Here is a 17840-nt window from a genome sequence, read left to right as displayed (position 1 = left end):
CAAAAGTATGTATGGCATCATTTCTATTCAGCTGTCCGTTCACACCGTAGTGTAGAATTACACGCTACCGGCACTCGATGGACAAGTGCCATAGCGTTCAGGGGTTCTCAGGTAGGAACAATGAACAGCTTCATTTAGTGTGGTCGTTTCTGTTCTAAGCAGAGGTGATATAGGCGCTCGCGCGTTTACATTAATCCATTTTACCTTTTCTAAGCGTTCTCTCCGTTCCGGTGGCAATGCAGCTGCGTGGCTAAGAAGCAGGTGCGTTTCTCTGGCCGACTGCCACTCGCCAAGGCACCGTGGTGGTGGCACGTAGTTCTAATTATCCCTAGCGGAGCGAACCCACGATTGAGTTAGCGGGCTTTCTCATACACGGACTTCTATAGAACTTGGCCGGACGAAATCGTGCTGTTCGAATTATTAAAGTTGTTTTTCTGGGAAGTTACCTGCTCGATCCGGCGCAGAAGTTTTCCCATTTCAAACTCATCTTGTCTTCGCTATGCAGTTCCATTGAATCATTAGAAAATTTGCGTTTGTTTCTTGACATTCTGTCTATATCCCTAAACAAGGCCCTTTTCTCACATGCAGGGAGACGTACTAAATGGATAGGTACGGGGTTAAAACACGCAGAGATGTGGATGGAGATGACCACACTGCTGCATTGAGCTCTGTGGCAGCGCCGCCTCGAGTCAGCCAAAGCTCTACATCTTCAGAGTCGTCAAGTGCCATGAGTGGAGCGCTGGCGCGGAAACGACCCTTCAGTAAGACAGCGGTGGCTGGCCAAGACAAGCATGGACATCGCTATAAGCCTGCATGAAAAAATACCTATAGGGTCCATGCACTGGACTTCCAACCGCGTGGGATGCGCGACGGCGCCGACGCCATACGTGCGGTTGCACTCCACCACGGGCGCAGCACGTTTCCCGAAGCAAAATGTGGTTTGCGGCGTGGTGTTGGCAAGAACGTTCGTGTGGACGGTGTTTTTTCTGCCTGATTCGTGGGTTTTCGAACGCCTTGTAAGAAGTAGTCAGCATTGTTTTCGATTCGAAATTCCGGACTGCGCTGTTCACGCCTTCTGCAACAGCAGACCCAAAGATGGCCGCACGATGAAAGCAAGCGTACCGTGTTTTTGTTGTTGTTGTTTTGTTTTGAAGTGAAGTGAAGGCTAGGGCAGTCCTTGCAGACGGTCTGACTTCCGCGACGAATGAAACCGTCCAACGGTTTGACAGGCGCGGAGAGCGGCGTCCGTAACGCGGTCCGTTTCGCGCTGTCTCGGCGTCATCCTGTACGCTGCTTTCCTTATTTCTTGCGCTGCTCCGAACGACCACGGCTCGAGTTCGGAAAATTTTTCCAGCCAAGGCTGCGACGATATCTGATGTGGTGGTGGCGTGTGAGACGAGGCGCTGGTTTTACCGTGCCACCAAGGCATGCTGCTCGCTTCTTGAGGAGTATGAGAAACGATGAGGTGCTCTGGCGACAGTGTTCTGATCCGTTGAACGCATGAAGGTCGTCCATTTGAGCTGCCAATAAAGCTGCACCATTACGCACAGAATCTGGGTGGAAATGATCACGAGGTAAGTACATGATAAAATTAGGTACAGTGGCGAAGACACAGATTCCACCGATAATTTTCGATTGATTGTGGGTATACAACCCGCCCACGCTTCGCAGGCGATGAGGCGCGCTGTAGTCGGGGGCTACGGATTAATTTTGACCTCCTGGGGATCTTTAACGTGCGCCGAAATCTCGAACACACGGGGGGCGTGTTCGCTTTTCGCCTCCATAAGAAAAGCAGCCGCCTCTATGAGAACACCTATGATTTTTAGGTGTTTCCCTTTCGGTGTAGACGAAGTGGAAAATCTAAGCAGAACAAAATCATGGAACACGCTTTGGCTACTCCAAAAACAGCGCAGAGACAAGTGACAAAAAAGAGTGCTCTAGTTTGTCACTGCATACGTCTTCATCTCGGCGCTGTTTTTGAAGTGGTCGAACTGTGTATCCAGCGTCAAGCTTTAGTGTGTTCTCATGGAACACGCTTGGACCGTCGAAGGCGACGAAAGAATTGGACACCCACAATTACCTGAGAAAGAGAGAGAGAGAGAAAAACTTTATTTACAGTTGAAGTGAGCCTTTTTGTGGTCTGGGTCTTCAGTCCAAGACTCCGTTGGTGCGGCCGGCTGTCTTCGCCCTTTCCGCAAGCAAAAGGACAGGAGCCGGCCACGTACTCTCCCACTGCTCGTGTGAGCGGCTGGGATGGGGGGAAGATCTGAGTTCAGTTGACATTTCCAGACAATATGGTACAGCGTGCCTGGGGCTTGCCAGTGAGTAAATAGGGGATCATAAAGAGTAGGATGGATGGCGTGTAGTCGTGTTGGGGGTGGGTAGGTATTAGTCTGTACTTGTCTCAGGATGACTTCCTGTTCTTTCGTGGCCTTATCAGTGACTGGTGGGTACAGTTGCCTTGCTAGTCGGTAATGTTGAGTAATGTCGGCGTACGTGAGGTGTGGTTGCTACATCCGCTCCGACTCTTCTTGCGGTGCCCGGTGGGCGGTTTCTCGGGCCAAGGCGGGTGCCGTCTGGTCCGCGAAGAGCAGAGTGGGCCGGTGTCCATATCATCTTGACTTGCTTCTGTGGGGGTCTTTGGAGGAGAACTCGAAGCGATTGTCTCGAAATCCCACCTGCTTGGTATGCTCGGCAGGCGGCTTCCCAGGCAGCACAGAAAGTGTGTCCCGCTAATGACATGTCCGGCCAGCATTCACTGTTCAACCGTTGAACAGCCAACATTCGGCCACCAGCACTTCGGTATTTCTCCGGCCACCCGTGTTCAGACACACAATGGCAGGTACCCGGGAGACAGATATTCACATTACATTCGGCGGTCGATGTTCAGAAAAAGAACGGCCGGTCTTTCGGGAAACGGTGTTCAGCCGAAGCGCCGCAAGCGACGGGCCACAGAATTTTGTATTCTTGTGGCAGTTGGTGTTCGGAAGAAGGCCAGCCGGAGTGCGGCTGCCATGCATTCGCTCTCTCTACGGTGAACCGCGCGTCCGGCAACAGAATATTCGTTTTCTAATGGAAACCGGTGTTATAAAGGACAACGGCGTACGTACGCCTCCAGAATGTACGTTTTTTATTTGGTTAGCGGTATTCGGCCGAAATGCGGCAAGCGAACGGCCGCAGCGTATTTGGCAACCGGTGTTCAGCTGGAAATCAGCCGACGTAAATTGTCTCGGGTTATTCGTCATTCCTAAGGTAAGCGGTGTACAGCCGAGCAACAGCACGCGTCTGGGCGAACAGAACGCACGCACCTCTGGAAACTGGTGTTTGAAAAAAGCCGTTAGGGAGGCGAGCGATGCAGACGCGTTTTTCATCCGCTCGGTGTTTCTACGCTTTAAAGGGGCCCTGAAAGGCGTTTTGAGCACACTAAATTGACTAGCGCAATCGTTAGATTGAGTCGTCAACATCATCTGTGCCAAGTATTACTCTTTTACGCGCAGCGGAAAGCTCACACTTTTGTTGCAAAGTTTGGCGCTTTTTTCTCACCCTTTCCTTCGTGTTTTTGGACGCCGCCATCTTCACATGTCTACATCATCGATTCCCAGATGTTCGTCATGAGCTAAACATCCTGCCATTGGGCGGCTTTTTCACGCACTTCCGGCAAAGAGATGAGTCGTCTGCTCAGTGACGGCTCGCCGGCTGATCTGCCAGCGGAGTGCCGGAGTGCTTGGACATTTTACGACAAACGAAACAAGTGTAAACAAACGCTTAACCGTTTGTATTGAATGCAACAGGGCCATAACACGACATGAATATTCTCTTACTTGAGTACGTTCCATAAAGAAAGCGTTGAAGCCCCATGGCGCTTCTTTCTTGCAATCGCACAGAACGCCCTGAGCCGAATGCCCGGGTTTGACGCATACATTTTATTCAACTTCCAAACAATCCAGAGATGCGTTTCGAACGAATACAACGTCACAACATGCGTTGCAAGTCCGAACCGCGATTGACAGACGATGGGTTGCCTCCTCCTGCCCCTCGTAAATTCGGCACTCACCTCGCGCGCGGTTTGCGGGGACGAACAGCAAGTCACTTAACTCTGGCGCACAAGCCGAGATGGCTTTTAGCCACGCACACTGCACATACCCCATGCGAAGTTGCGTCGTACGCCGCTTGAGAAAGATAATCCAGACCATGGGAAGCACTATCCACCCGCAGAAGCACAACGTCGCATTCCATCGCGAAACAAAGGCGTCCACAACACACACGCCATCGCCTCCTGTAATGCCAAACGCATCTCGCACTTCCAAATGGGAGTGAGTAGTATGCCTGCAGTGCCCATATGCCGCGAGGTGGGGCCCCAAGCTGAACCGGGATCACGCAACCGTAACTGACTTCTAGAGCGGTTTGTGCCTTGTTGCCAGGACAACCGATGTTTGATATTGTGAAAGAAATGGTGCTCGCTCCAGCGCTAGAAAGCTCAGAGCCGTTGCGGAGCACGTTTTCCCAACGTTGCCGCTCTCCACCACGCGTCGCCCCAAGCTGAACTGGCGTTTTGTGCACGGGTTAAGTATCACTTTAAAATGTCTTTTTCGCATGCCGCCGGCAGGAATTACCACCGCCACAAAAGAAGAAACGGCACCAGCGGGGCCACATCTGATACGGCGCTTTTTGGATAAACAGTGCGCTGTGCATCCAAGGGGGCGATCGCAGGATCCTCCCCGTGCGGCTGCGAGTTCGCCGCCGATAAAAAGCCACGCGCCGCCGATATGAACTTCAGCAACGTACACCGCGAAAGGGCAGGGCCAGGCCGCCGCACACATGGGGCCAGATTTTTCGTTTGCGTTTCCAGCCTTGAGGGTAGTGCGTGATTCATGGTGTCAACAAATCTTGCCCGTAGTAGACGGCTGTGTGAGCAGCACAATAGCGGAAGTACGTCACCGCGGAGGAGCGCAGCATCATGGGAGGGAAGGCTCGCTCGCCGTCAACAGCGGAGAGTAAGTTGAAACGAGGAGGAAACGCGGCGCGACGATAATGCGCGGTTTTTGATTTACGATTTCTCAGCTAATACTCATCGCTTCAACAAAATTCTTGCGGGAGGAGATTGCTAATACATTGCTTTATTTGGTTACATGTACATCCACGCATCGGCGGAAGGTATTTCAGGACCCCTTTAAATGAATGAACTTCGTTTGACAAGCAGTAGTGAGTGGAATTAGGTGAACCGCCAAGGTGAAGGACTCACTGGACATTACCAGTAAACCTTTTAGGCCACCGGAATACCATTTATTGCTACAGAAGACTGTGCCACGCCGACGGGTCAGCTAAACCTCGCCAGTCGTAGCGCTACCACGCATCGGCCGCCGACCTCGTCGACGCACCAGCTCAACGGTATTCGCCCCCTCGACAAATGGAGAGCATTGGAGACGTCGACGAGGCATAGTTGCCCGACGCGAGATGACCGTGGTTCATCGAAATTAACTGGCCTACAAGGGCCTCGAGCAAGCGGCCACCACGCAGGATCTCAACCGGCGCCGTATTAAGGACTCCCCACCAAAGAAAGGCAAGGGTGCGCAAAAGCGCAAGTTTTCGCCAATTCTTGTGACAATAGTACTGCGAAAAATAACGTTGCAGTATTTTGTTCGTACTAAACATAGAAGAGGCTAAACTCGTGCATTTATAGGCTTAACTTCGCGCCATACACAGCTATTTCATATGATTTTATGACTGCCTGTTTAAAAATGAGTGTTATTTTAAATTTGCGATAACAGCGGAGCCTTGGAAATGACGAAGCCTGGATTTTAATTTAGTTGCGGCGTTTGAAGGTGAGCTCAGCTACACAGGGGAAACACTGGAAGACCAGGCTAACACACTTGCGCAACACTTCGAACACGTGTCCAGTTCAGCACACTACACCAACACTTTCATAAAACACAAGACATCCTGTGCGAAGAAGTCCTTACTAGACAACAAAAAGTCTAACTCTTCTTATAACACCCCATTTTCACTTAATGAGCTGAAGGTAGCACTCAGCACTTGTAAACCTTCAGCTCCAGGTGCAGGCAAGATTTCATACACAATGATACAACACTTACATGCAGACACACTTGAAACACTACTGCATCTTTACAATAAAATATTTCTTCCGGGGCGCCTTCCAGGTTCTTGGAGGGAGGCCATCGAAGTGGCTTTTTTGAAGGAGGGTAAGGACCCTTCCTCTCCCGCAAGTTATCGTCCCATCGCCCTGACAAGCTGCTGATGTGAGCTCTTCGAGAAGATGATAAACAGGAGACTCGTGTACTTAGAGTACAACGTGCTGCCAGGCAGCCTTTAGGGTGGGACGATCTACCAACGATCAACTCGTTGCATTAGAGTCATATATCAAAGATGCTTTCCTCCGCAAGCAGTATTGTGTGACGGTATTCTTTGATCTGGAAAAAACGTACGATACCACGTGGCGGTACGGCATCCTAAGCGACCTGATGTCCTTTCGAATGTCGGGTAACATGGTAAACACGCTTGCCAGCTACATGTCTGAAAGAACCTTTTGTGCAAGAGTTGGAAGTGCACTCTCTAGGGTTCATGTGCAGGAAAATGGCGTGCCGCAAGGCGGAGGTTTGAGTTGCCCTCTATTTATTGTAAAAATGAATTCACTCAGAAAGGCATTGCCACCATCAATTTCCTGCTCAATCTATGTAGACGACGTGCAATTATCCTTTAAGTCTTGTAACCTGTCTATCTGTGAGAGCCAAGTCTAGCTTTGTGTAAACAAGCTAGTTGTCTGGGCAGATAGCAACGGTTATAAATTTAATCCAGGAAAGTGTACTTGTGTTTTGTTTTCGAAAAGGGGTGGCATTCGGCGGGATCCAGACAACAAACTCTCAATTCCACTCAGAAATGAACACAAGTTTTTAGGTGTAGTCCTTGACGAAAAGCTCACATTCATTCCACAGAAAAACAACTTAAACATGAATGCTTAAAGGCTATGACTATACTCAAAGTTCTCTCCCACACTTCATATGGTGCTGACAAACGACTTCTTTTAAGTGTTTTTACCAGCCTGATAGGTTCACGATTGGACTATGGTAGCGTTGTCTATGGGTCAGCCACTAAAACATCCCTCAGAATGCTGGACCCAGTGCTTGATCTGGGGCTTCGCCTGGCATGTGGCGCCTTCCGCACTAGCCCGGTCGAAAGTCTGTATGTGGAGTGTAATAAATGGAACCTACAACGCCAGCGAGCATACACAGATCTCATTTATGCTCTTAAAATTTCATCCATGCCTCACCATCCTTTTAAATGAGTTTTTTATGATACATCCATGACTGAACTCCTGCTAAATCGACCATCGTCCTCTGCGCCCTTCACTTACAGAGTTAGAGAGGAAGTGCCAGAGCTCACTGTCTCCTTTTTAGATGCCATCCAAACTTCTGTAACAGATTTTATAGCACCATGGTATCTCCACCCTAAATTATGCGACACATCTTTAACACATATAGATAAAAACTGAGCTCCCAGATGTGCAGCACTTTTTGTATTTGCAGTAGAAGTATCACTGTTCTGAATTTTATACGGTCGCCTCCAAAACTGCCACCTATGTGTCCTGCGCTGCGCATGGACCCGGCCTTTCATTTCATTTCATTTATTTCACCTTCAAGGTCCGGGGGCGTTACAGAATGGAGTGGAGTTAATACATAATGCAAACACAGGAAAGAATATCAAGAAAAGAAAAAAATCGAGAAAAAAACGCGGATTAACAAAAGTGTTTTTCTATAGCATTTTTAAATGCAGACATATCGGTTATGCTAGCAATTGAGGCGGGGAGGTGGTTCCATGCAGTTGTGGTTTTTGGAATAAATTAGCAGAAAAATAAATTCGAGAGGCACTTCGGAACGAACAATTTATAGAGGTGATCAGTTCGAAACGATATAAATGAAGGTGCAGAGAGAAGTTCAATTCTTAATTCCGGATTGTAATAGTAAATTTTGTGCAGTAGTACTAATCCTTTTCAAACACACGAGACGCCGACCAGTCAAAAATCGTTCTTGACGTTTTGGCTTCCAGCACGGAAGCCTGGTTCACAATGAATGCATCACCAGAAGTGGGTCGTTTAAGCGGGCTTGAGTAATCGCTGCAAAGAGCGTGCGTAGATCGGGTTTAGATTTCCGTCGTTACGATTGACTGTGTTAGATGTGGTCTGAATGATTAGTGATTCCAGATGTGGCCGTGATACTGTCACTTTTTCTGTTGCGACGATTCTTGCATTGTCCCAATCAATCCTGTGGTCATTCACGACGGCGTGTTCGGCTAAAGCATTGTTGCGGATGCTCTTATTCTTTACGTCACGTGCATACTGCTGCAGACGATTCTTATAATTTCCTGATTCCCCGATATACACGCCGCTGCAGTCTGCACAAGGTATCTCGTATACCACACCGGGGAAGCGCTCCTTGGGCAAGCGGTCCTTGACTCTCACGAGCTCATGGCGCATCTTTTTGGCTGGAACGTGGGCCACCTGCACGTCATATTCCCGTAGGACACGTGCCAAACATTCACTTGTTCCTCGAAGGTAGGGCACAGAAGCTCGCTTCATCGGGGCAGGAGGCGTGTCCAGTTAGTGTCTCGGGTAACCGCATAAAGTGCCTCGGGTAACCGCAGCTAGCCAGGTCGTCCCGTACCTTTGCCGTGTCCACCGCCGCATCCTCGGGCTTCGAGCACAATCTTTTCGCACGCTGCAGTAGCGTGCTAACAACAGCCCTCTTGCGGGAAGCGGGGTGCACGGAGCTGAAGTTCAGGTAGCGGCCTGTGTGCGTTTCCTTGCGGTACACGCTGAAACGTAGCCTCTGGCCCTGCCGAGACACGAGGACGTCCAGGAAGGGAAGTTTGCCATCGGCCTCCTCTTCTAACGTGAACTGAATGGCACGTTCCATACTGTTGAGGTGGGCCAGCAAGCTGTTCGCCGCGTCTTACTGAACGACGCAAAAGCAATCGTCGACGTAACGCAAGAACACTTTTGGGTGAGGGGCAAAGGAGGCTAGCGCGCGTGCTTCCAGCGCTTCCATGGTCAGGTTCGCCGCCGTGAGCGAAATAGCGGCACCCATTGGAGTCCCCTGCCTTTGCCTGTAGAAATGGCCCATAAAGACGAAGTACGTATTGTTCAGGCAAAAATATAGAAGCCTAGCTGCGTAGTTCTGGCACATCGATCGGTGATCTCTGGGGCAAAGTCTCATCAGCCTCAAGAGCAGCGGTGCATACGTTGACAGCTAGGTCAGTCGGAACGCTCGTGAAAAGGGACTTCACGTCGAAAGACACAATCAAGTCGTCTTTCTCGATCCCGGTGTTGCGAGTGTTCTCGACAAAATGGATAGAATTACGAACGTGAGTGGTCCCTTTACCGACGAGCGGAGCCAGAACTTGGTGCAGGAACTTCGACAGGCTGTGCAGGGGAGAACGAGTATTGTTGCGGACGCTCTTATTCTTTACGTGACGTGCAACAATGCTTTAGCCGAGCACGCCGTCGTGAATGACCACAGGATTGATTGGGACAATGCAACAGAAAAACATTGGCGCCAATCCACTTTGTGAATGTGGTTGGAAAGCAAAGCTGTAAGCGGCACCCACGTTTGCCCATGCGACATCACTTAAATTCACTCACGTCGCTCTACAAATCGTGAAACCAGAGAGAAGTGAAATGCACTTAACCACACCCTCTATTACTTCAAAGCGATATTCTTGCTCAGGTTAATAATGCATGATGCATGAACGGTGGTTGGTCGAGTGGTATTGGTGCAGCACCTGAGTGGAAACTTTTTTTGTAAAATTATAGCTCAAACCCGGTGTCAGGCGATCTCACTTCTCCGTCTCTGCCGTCGCAGACGGAGGCGACGAGCTCGGCGGTAGAGACGAAGCAGGAGCGGGAGGAGCAGGAAGAGGTGCAGAAGGAGGAAATACTTCTATTGAGATTTCTGAACGGCCCAGAGTGCGGCCCAGGGTAGTGGTTCCTTCCTGAGTGTAGCCCATATTCTCTCCGCGCCGCCTGTGTTCTGCCCACCGGCTGAAGCTGGGTAGGCAGAGAGGGTCTGGACAGCAGAATCTCCCATTGCTTTTGTTTGGTAGTTGATGGAAAGAGAGGAAGGTGCTTTGGGCTAAAGTCGCAAACCCCGATTATGTGGCAGAGTGTTCCTACTATGAGCAAAATTTACATTCAGCATCGTAGCTATTCGGGTGCATTAAGTGAAGACGCGTCCGGTGTGGGAAGGAGCCGGATTCTATGAGCCGTATAGTAGTTTGTTGTTCTATGGAGGCGTCAGGGTAAGGCGAAGGTAGCGTCTGCCTCAGAAGGTGATAAGCTGGGTTATGTTCCTGAACGACACAAGCGGGTGACTGTCCTCGTGCAGCTCCATAACACGGGGGTGAAAGTGCAGGCTTAGTGGACGCATTCGTTGCCCTCTATGAAAGCGGGAGCGGGTGTCCAGATGAGCTGAATGGAACCATTTGGGCAGTGGTTTTTAGCACACGCAGTGAAGGTCGGGACACCAAGCCCGACAGGTAATTCCGGTAGGCTTGTTGGGAATTGGTGACTACTTTACGAACCCCGGATTGAGAGCCAAGGCGATGGCTGCCTCTTTTTCTGCCATCATGTCTTCGGTCTTGAGTGAGGTACAAGCAAGGAGATTGGTTCTGGAGGTAGCCACGATGATGGCGTACTGCTGCTTTCTATGTTTGCAGGCGTCTGTATAGATAACTGCGTGATACCTACCGAGAGTGGCGTTGAGCGCTTGAGCCCGTGCTTGTCGGCGACACTCGTCTTCCGAGGGCTTCATACTTCTAAGCAAAGGGAGCATATTTATTTCTTGTCGCCAAAAGCCCAGGAGTACATCAAGCGGAGTGACTTTCTGTGCTGCCCAGCCAATCTGGTGAACGATGCGGCGACCCGCCGCAGTTCTGCTCGATCGGAGCTTCTTGATAGAAAGATTACCCTCTATCTGCTCTTCCACCGTGTTGTAGGTCCCTGTGCTAAGCAGCCTCTCTGTTGACGCACTCTTGGGAAGACCAATGGCTTGCTCCACAGCCTTTCTAATCATTATATAATCTTTATGTCCCCTTTGCCGAGAAGAAGACAGGGGGTTGACGTAATTCTCGAGAGGACGAAAGCTTGAACTAATCGAAAGGTATCGGATTCCTTGAGGCCTCGCTTCGTAGCGGCAACTCGCCTGATCATGTGTTTTATTTATTGATGCTGTGTTTGAGGCACTGCAAGGATATGTCACTCTTGGTGTTGACCTGAAGATGTAGGCCCAGAATTTTGATGCTTGGGGTGATGGCCTGGCCATTAAGGAGCATTTGAATGTGTTGCTTGATGTATTGTCTGGCGTGACGGTGGACGACAAGGAGCAGATATTTTTTACGCGAACACTGGAAGCCACAGGCTCATTGGCGTACTAGAAGTGAGATGCCATAGGTTGGTGTCAGCTTCCTTTATCGCTATCTATCGCGTGGCATTTAGCAAGAATGCAAGGGTTAAACCCGTAGATGTGCTTGGTCAGTGCACCACTTGTCTTCCCCGTCTCCGCGTGGGCTCGTAGCTGAATCGGTAATACTACGGGCTCTTGCTTTGTTACTCTGTTAGTTCCAGGTTCGATTCTTGGCGGTGCAGTAAATTCTTTTATTTGTTTGCGGGAGTTTTCTGGTGACACCAACGGTCGCGAAAGAACCCTTGGGGGGTAGAGGTAGAAAGCTTTGCTTTAAAAGTGACAGCATCACGGCTACGTCTGGAATCACTAATCATTCAGACCACATCTAACACAGTCAATCGTAAGGACGGAAATATATGTCCGATCTACGCACGCTCTTTGCAGCGATTGCTCAAGCCCACTTAAGCGACCCACTTCTGGTGATGCATTCATTGTGAACAAGGCTTCCGTGCTGGAAGCCGAAACGTCAAGAACGATTTTTTTTTACTGGTCGGCGTCTCGTGTGTTTGAAATGTATTCTTCAGGCCAGACTTCATTACCCTTCGCCAGGCGTATGGCCAAGAATTCATCACCCAGATCCGCCAATATGTTAACCTCAACTGCCGCATCGCCTCGTTCAAAAACCAGCTTAAGTTCAAACTAACATGTAAAGTCCGTAACCTGGTTCCAGGCTCCTTGCGTCTGAACAGGCCCGTGTCTACGCCCTTCGGTCACAGTGTGGTAGTAAACGCGGAACGGCTGCTGCTGCAAGCTAGGATACTGGACTGCAAAGCGAAAATTCGTGCCTTAGAGAACAATGTCTTCTTCGCCCGTCGTCGCCTGGAGCACCGCTGCCCCATCGAGTTCGCCAGGATCCAGCTGCACTCGAAACAAAAGACGGAGCTTCAACGCCAGAGAGGTGAGCGTGCCCATGACGACAAGCTGACTAGCCTTCTCGCAGTGCAATCGTCCAAAATAAGGGTGCCTTCGAGAACCACGGTGCATAATTTCTCGTCATACAGGCCAAGCCGAGATGAAGAAGGTGTCCTGAACCTGGGGTTGAATTTCAACTTGAGCACCAGACAAGAAGAAAGTAGTATGTGCGGTGTAAAATGCTGTCAGCCTTGTCGAAAACACTCGCCGCGAAGAAGCCCGCACCAGAGTGGTTGGCGTGCTCAACGCTGTCCATCGCGGACCTTCCCGCTCTGCATTGTCACGTGTAGAACGTGAAGCAATCAGCAGTCTCCGTGAAAACGAGCACATTGTGATTTTGCCAGCTGATAAAGGCAATGCGACGGTTCTCTTGGATAAGGCCGACTATGAAAACGAGATGCTGCTGCTTCCAGAAGACAGCGAAACGTATGTCCGCCTCAAGAAGGACCCAACGCTCAAGGTTGAAAGAGAGTTCCAGAAGCTCCTGGCGGACGTGTTCCTGTCCGTTCCTCCAAACCATAAAGCGCTCTACTACAGACTGCTCAGCCACAATGGATCCGCACCTGCACTTTATGGACTGCCAAAAATCCATAATCCGGACGTCCCAATGCGCCCCATTGTTGATTATACTCGTTCTCCCCTGCACAGCCTGTCGAAGTTCCTGCACCAAGTTCTGGCTCCGCTCGTCGGTAAAGGGACCACTCACGTTCGTAATTCTATCCATTTTGTCGAGAACACTCGCAACACCGGGATCGAGAAAGACGACTTGATTGTGTCTTTCGACGTGAAGTCCCTTTTCACGAGCGTTCCGACTGACCTAGCTGTCAACGTATGCACCGCTGCTCTTGAGGCTGATGAGACTTTGCCCCAGAGATCACCGATCGATGTGCCAGAACTACGCAGGCTTCTATATTTTTGCCTGAACAATACGTACTTCGTCTTTATAGGCCATTTCTACAGGCAAAGGCAGGGGACTCCAATGGGTGCCGCTATTTCGCTCACGGCGGCAAACCTAACCATGGAAGCGCTGGAAGCACGCGCGCTAGCCTCCTTTGCCCCTCACCCAAAAGTGTTCTTGCGTTACGTCGACGATTGCTTTTGCGTCGTTCAGTAAGACGTGGCGAACAGCTTGCTGGCCCACCTCAACAGTATGGAACGTGCCATTCAGTTCACGTTAGAAGAGGAGGCCGATGGCAAACTTCCCTTCCTGGACGTCCTCGTGTCTCGGCAGGGCCAGAGGCTACGTTTCAGCGTGTACCGCAAGGAAACGCACACAGGCCGCTACCTGAACTTCAGCTCCGTGCACCCCGCTTCCCGCAAGAGGGCTGTTGTTAGCACGCTACTGCAGCGTGCGAAAAGATTGTGCTCGAAGCCCGAGGATGCGGCGGTGGACACGGCAAAGGTACGGGACGACCTGGCTAGCTGCGGTTACCCGAGGCACTTTATGCGGTTACCCGAGACACTAACTGGACACGCCTCCTGCCCCGATGAAGCGAGCTTCTGTGCCCTACCTTCGAGGAACAAGTGAATGTTTGGCACGTGTCCTACGGGAATATGACGTGCAGGTGGCCCACGTTCCAGCCAAAAAGATGCGCCATGAGCTCGTGAGAGTCAAGGACCGCTTGCCCAAGGAGCGCTTCCCCGGTGTGGTATACGATATACCTTGTGCAGACTGCAGCGGCGTGTATATCGGGGAATCAGGAAATTATAAGAATCGTCTGCAGCAGCATGCACGTGATCTAAAGAATAAGAGCGTCCGCAACAATGCTTTAGCCGAACACGCCGTCGTGAATGACCACAGGATTGATTGGGACAATGCAACAGAAAAACATTGGCGCCAATCCACTTTGTGAATGGGGTTGGAAAGCAAAGCTGTAAGCGGCACCCACGTTTGCCCATGCGACATCACTTAAATTCACTCACGTCGCTCTACAAATCGTGAAACCAGAGAGAAGTGAAATGCACTTAACCACACCCTCTATTACTTCAAAGCGATATTCTTGCTCAGGTTAAAATAATGCACGATGCATGAACGGTGGTTGGTCGAGTGGTATTGATGCAGCACCTGAGGGGAAACTTTTTTTGTAAAATTATAGCTCAAACCCGGTGTCAGGCGATCTCACTTCTCCGTCTCTGCCGTCGCAGACGGAGGCGACGAGCTCGGCGTTAGAGACGAAGCAGGAGCGGGAGGAGCAGGAAGAGGTGCAGGAGGAGGAAATACTTCTATTGAGATTTCTGAACGGCCCAGAGTGCGGCCCTGGGTAGTGGTTCCTTCCTGAGTGTAGCCCATATTCACTCCGCGCCGCCTGTGTTCTGCCCACCGGCTGAAGCTGGGTAGGCAGAGAGGGTCTGGACAGCAGAATCTCCCATTGCTTTTGTTTGGTAGTTGATGGAAAGAGAGGAAGGTGCTTTGGGCTAAAGTCGCAAACCCCGATTATGTGGCAGAGTGTTCCTACTATGAGCAAAATTTACATTCAGCATCGTAGCTATTCGGGTGCATTAAGTGAAGACGTGTGGGAAGGAGCCGGATTCTATGAGCCGTATAGTAGTTTGTTGTTCTATGGAGGGGTCAGGGTAAGGCGAAGGTAGGGTCTGCCTCAGAAGGTGATAAGCTGGGTTATGTTCCTGAACGACACAAGCGGGTGACTGTCCTCGTGCAGCTCCATAACACGGGGGTGAAAGTGCAGGCTTAGTGGACGCATTCGTTGCCCTCTATGAAAGCGGGAGCGGGTGTCCAGATGAGCTGAATGGAACCATTTGGGCAGTGGTTTTTAGCACACGCAGTGAAGGTCGGGACACCAAGCCCGACAGGTAATTCCGGTAGGCTTGTTGGGAATTGGTGACTACTTTACGAACCCCGGATTGAGAGCCAAGGCGATGGCTGCCTCTTTTTCTGCCATCATGTCTTCGGTCTTGAGTGAGGTACAAGCAAGGAGATTGGTTCTGGAGGTAGCCACGATGATGGCGTACTGCTGCTTTCTATGTTTGCAGGCGTCTGTATAGATAACTGCGTGATACCTACCGAGAGTGGCGTTGAGCGCTTGAGCCCGTGCTTGTCGGCGACACTCGTCTTCCGAGGGCTTCATACTTCTAAGCAAAGGGAGCATATTTATTTCTTGTCGCCAAAAGCCCAGGAGTACATCAAGCGGAGTGACTTTCTGTGCTGCCCAGCCAATCTGGTGAACGATGCGGCGACCCGCCGCAGTTCTGCTCGATCGGAGCTTCTTGATAGAAAGATAACCCTCTATCTGCTCTTCCACCGTGTTGTAGGTCCCTGTGCTAAGCAGCCTCTCTGTTGACGCACTCTTGGGAAGACCAATGGCTTGCTCCACAGCTTTTCTAATCATTATATAATCTTTATGTCCCCCTTGCCGAGAAGAAGACAGGGGGTTGACGTAATTCTCGAGAGGACGAAAGCTTGAACTAATCGAAAGGTATCGGATTCCTTGAGGCCTCGCTTCTTAGCGGCAACTCGCCTGATCATGTGTTTTATTTATTGATGCTGTGTTTGAGGCACTGCAAGGATATGTCACTCTTGGTGTTGACCTGAAGATGTAGGCCCAGAATTTTGATGCTTTTGGTGATGGCCTGGCCATTAAGGAGCATTTGAATGTGTTGCTTGATGTATTGTCTGGCGTGACGGTGGACGACAAGGAGCAGATATTTTTTACGCGAACACTGGAAGCCACAGGCTCATTGGCGTACTAGAAGTGAGATGCCATAGGTTGGTGTCAGCTTCCTTTATCGCTATCTATCGCGTGGCATTTAGCAAGAATGCAAGGGTTAAACCCGTAGATGTGCTTGGTCAGTGCACCACTTGTCTTCCCCGTCTCCGCGTGGGCTCGTAGCTGAATCGGTAAGACTACGGGCTCTTGCTTTGTTACTCTGTTAGTTCCAGGTTCGATTCTTGGCGGTGCAGTAAATTCTTTTATTTGTTTGCGGGAGTTTTCTGGTGACACCAACGGTCGCGAAAGAACCCTTGGGGGGTAGAGGTAGAAAGCTTTGCTTTAAATAAAAGCGAAGAAAAAGGAGTGCTACGGCCACTGCAAATTAGTCATGCGAGCATGCGCCTGCTACCGTGACATTCATGTGAAAGGCAAGGGGGACGGGTGGGGACGGTATGGACTGCAGGACCAGGATAATTCGTGCACGGGTTCCCCGAAAGCCAAACATTTTTTTTGTGGCGTGCCTTACTGCCAGTTTAGGATCGCCGTGGCGGCCGCAAAGATGACCGGTACTGCGAAAAGGGGTGCAAAGTAGTTATAGTCATGCCTCATCACCACTTACGTCTAAAAAAAGCCACGGATTTCGTTTTTGCGTTCCTGTAACGAACTTTCTTAAGTTACAAACTGGCCTATGACGAATCATCCTATGTGACCAAACGGCCTATTACGAACGCGCTCCCGTGTTGTGTTCACCCTTAGCGAGATCACCCCTGATCAACGTGCCCGACGATGCCGTTCGCGTTGCGGTCGCACCCTACGGGCGTGTCGGCGAGGTGCGCAAGGAGCGGTGGCGCGTCAACGCCATCCAAGACAAAGGTTCACTCCGGTCAGTGACCCTGAAGTTGAAGGCGGGTGTGACGGTGGATGACTTGCCGCACGAATTTCGTGTTGCGGGCGACAAGGCTCTCGTCGTCGTATCAGGCCGAGCCCCCCAGTGCTTGCGTTGCAACACGAAGGGACACATCAGACGGGAGTGCAAGGTGCCCAAGTGTTCGTTGTGCCGCCGCTTCGGACACGAGGCGAGTGCGTGTGGGAGGTCGTACGCGACGGTCACAGGGCCGGCGAGGGACGACGAGCTTCGTGAAAACCTCATGGACGAGGCAGACGCGGAGGATACGGCAGCCGGGACCAGCGAGGTGGTGTCGGAGAGCGCCCCGGCGGTGCCGGTCGTGGCCAAGGCTGACCGGAGCGTTCCTGCAAAGGAGCTGCTTGGTGAGCCGAAGACGCCAACCTCACGTGACTCGTCGAGGAAGGGCAGCAGCACCAAGGCGGCCAGCCAGGAGAAGGGGGCGACGCCGACGACGCTGGCTCCCGCAGCGGACGTCACAAACATGGAGGTCGGTGGCGACGGATCCGGCGGTGCCGCGGCAAAGCGGCAGCGCGACGGCGACGACAACAGCCAAAGCACCGAGGTTCACAGCACCGAGGAGCCGCCTACGAAGGCGGTGCCGGGGCGACGCACCAGCTTCAAGCCTAAGTCCAACGTTCCCCCCGACCGAACGAAGCCACCGGGTACGCTTTAAAGGAGCCATGAAGAGAAAACACAAGTTTGGTTCATTCGAAAGATTGCCTCGTTAGAACCATAACGACACCACTTATAACGCAAACTTCGCTCAAATAAGCTACATAATTAGGAAAAACGGGAATGGTCATGCGACCCACCAGCTCATTTCCCGCAACAGAACCTATGCCGTCACATGGGCTAAGCTCTGCGATTGGCGGAGGCCGGCAA

The 17840-nt window shown here is 51.1% G+C and overlaps 1 protein-coding gene across 1 annotated transcript in view; it reads left to right on the top strand.

Moving 5' to 3' along the window:
• The first annotated feature begins 1563 nt into the window (after positions 1-1563).
• Positions 1564-17840, top strand: part of LOC144151751 (uncharacterized) — a 65877-nt gene continuing 49600 nt past the window's right edge. Inside the window, exons 1-6 of the mRNA XM_077682911.1 lie at positions 1564-1574; positions 12161-12369; positions 12728-13053; positions 14529-14585; positions 16584-16617; positions 16808-17620. Coding sequence (XP_077539037.1) covers positions 1564-1574; positions 12161-12369; positions 12728-13053; positions 14529-14585; positions 16584-16617; positions 16808-17620 — 1450 coding nt within the window. The remainder of the gene's footprint in view (positions 1575-12160; positions 12370-12727; positions 13054-14528; positions 14586-16583; positions 16618-16807; positions 17621-17840) is intronic.

This window comes from Haemaphysalis longicornis, unplaced genomic scaffold (assembly GCF_048455015.1).
Source record: "Haemaphysalis longicornis isolate Haplotype H1 unplaced genomic scaffold, Haemaphysalis longicornis Haplotype H1 scaffold_1, whole genome shotgun sequence".
Lineage (NCBI taxonomy): Eukaryota > Metazoa > Arthropoda > Arachnida > Ixodida > Ixodidae > Haemaphysalis > Haemaphysalis longicornis.
Note: the sequence above shows the minus strand (reverse complement) of the source record. Positions and strands in the feature narration are given on the sequence as shown.